The 435-nt window shown below is 57.5% G+C and overlaps 1 protein-coding gene across 1 annotated transcript in view; it reads right to left on the reverse strand.

Moving 5' to 3' along the window:
• The window catches only part of EMH_0069740 (uncharacterized protein), a gene marked incomplete at both ends in the record, with an annotated part of 5,533 nt that overhangs the window by 213 nt on the left and 4,885 nt on the right, over window positions 1–435 (reverse strand). The window contains one exon of the mRNA XM_013498898.1: window positions 1–433. Coding sequence (XP_013354352.1) covers window positions 1–433 — 433 coding nt within the window. The remainder of the gene's footprint in view (window positions 434–435) is intronic.

A 435-nucleotide genomic window follows, 5' to 3' on the forward strand; every position in this document is an offset into this window, starting at 1 on the left:
GTGCTCAGCTGCTTCTTCAGATGTCTCAACTGAGGCACCGTCCCTCCTCACTCGCCTGCGATGCTCTGCTCCAGCAGCCACAGAGGGGGAGGAAGAGCTCCGGGAGGTGGCGGCGGTCAGCCTGCTGCGTCTGAAAGAAGGGAGGGTTCTCCATTCTTGGGAATCTGCCGCTCTTTGCTCATCTTCATCTTTTTCTTCTTCTTTTTCCTCTTGATCTGGAGATGATGGTGAGCTGATCCCTTCCTCTGTATTTTCCTCTTCGTCCTCCTCTTCATCGGAGGCGGCACCAATCACCGGCGGGGTTGTTGTTGCTCTTGATCGACGGTAGGCAGGGGCTGTAGAGGGCCCTCTCCCTCCGTTCTGCCTCTCTCGACCTGAAGAGGACTTTGTCGTCTCCTCTGCCTGTCGCGTTGTCCTCGAAGGGCGCGAACGGGA

Source organism: Eimeria mitis, genomic scaffold, assembly GCF_000499745.2.
Source record: "Eimeria mitis Houghton genomic scaffold, Emh_scaff3807, whole genome shotgun sequence".
NCBI classification, from domain to species: Eukaryota; Apicomplexa; class Conoidasida; order Eucoccidiorida; family Eimeriidae; genus Eimeria; species Eimeria mitis.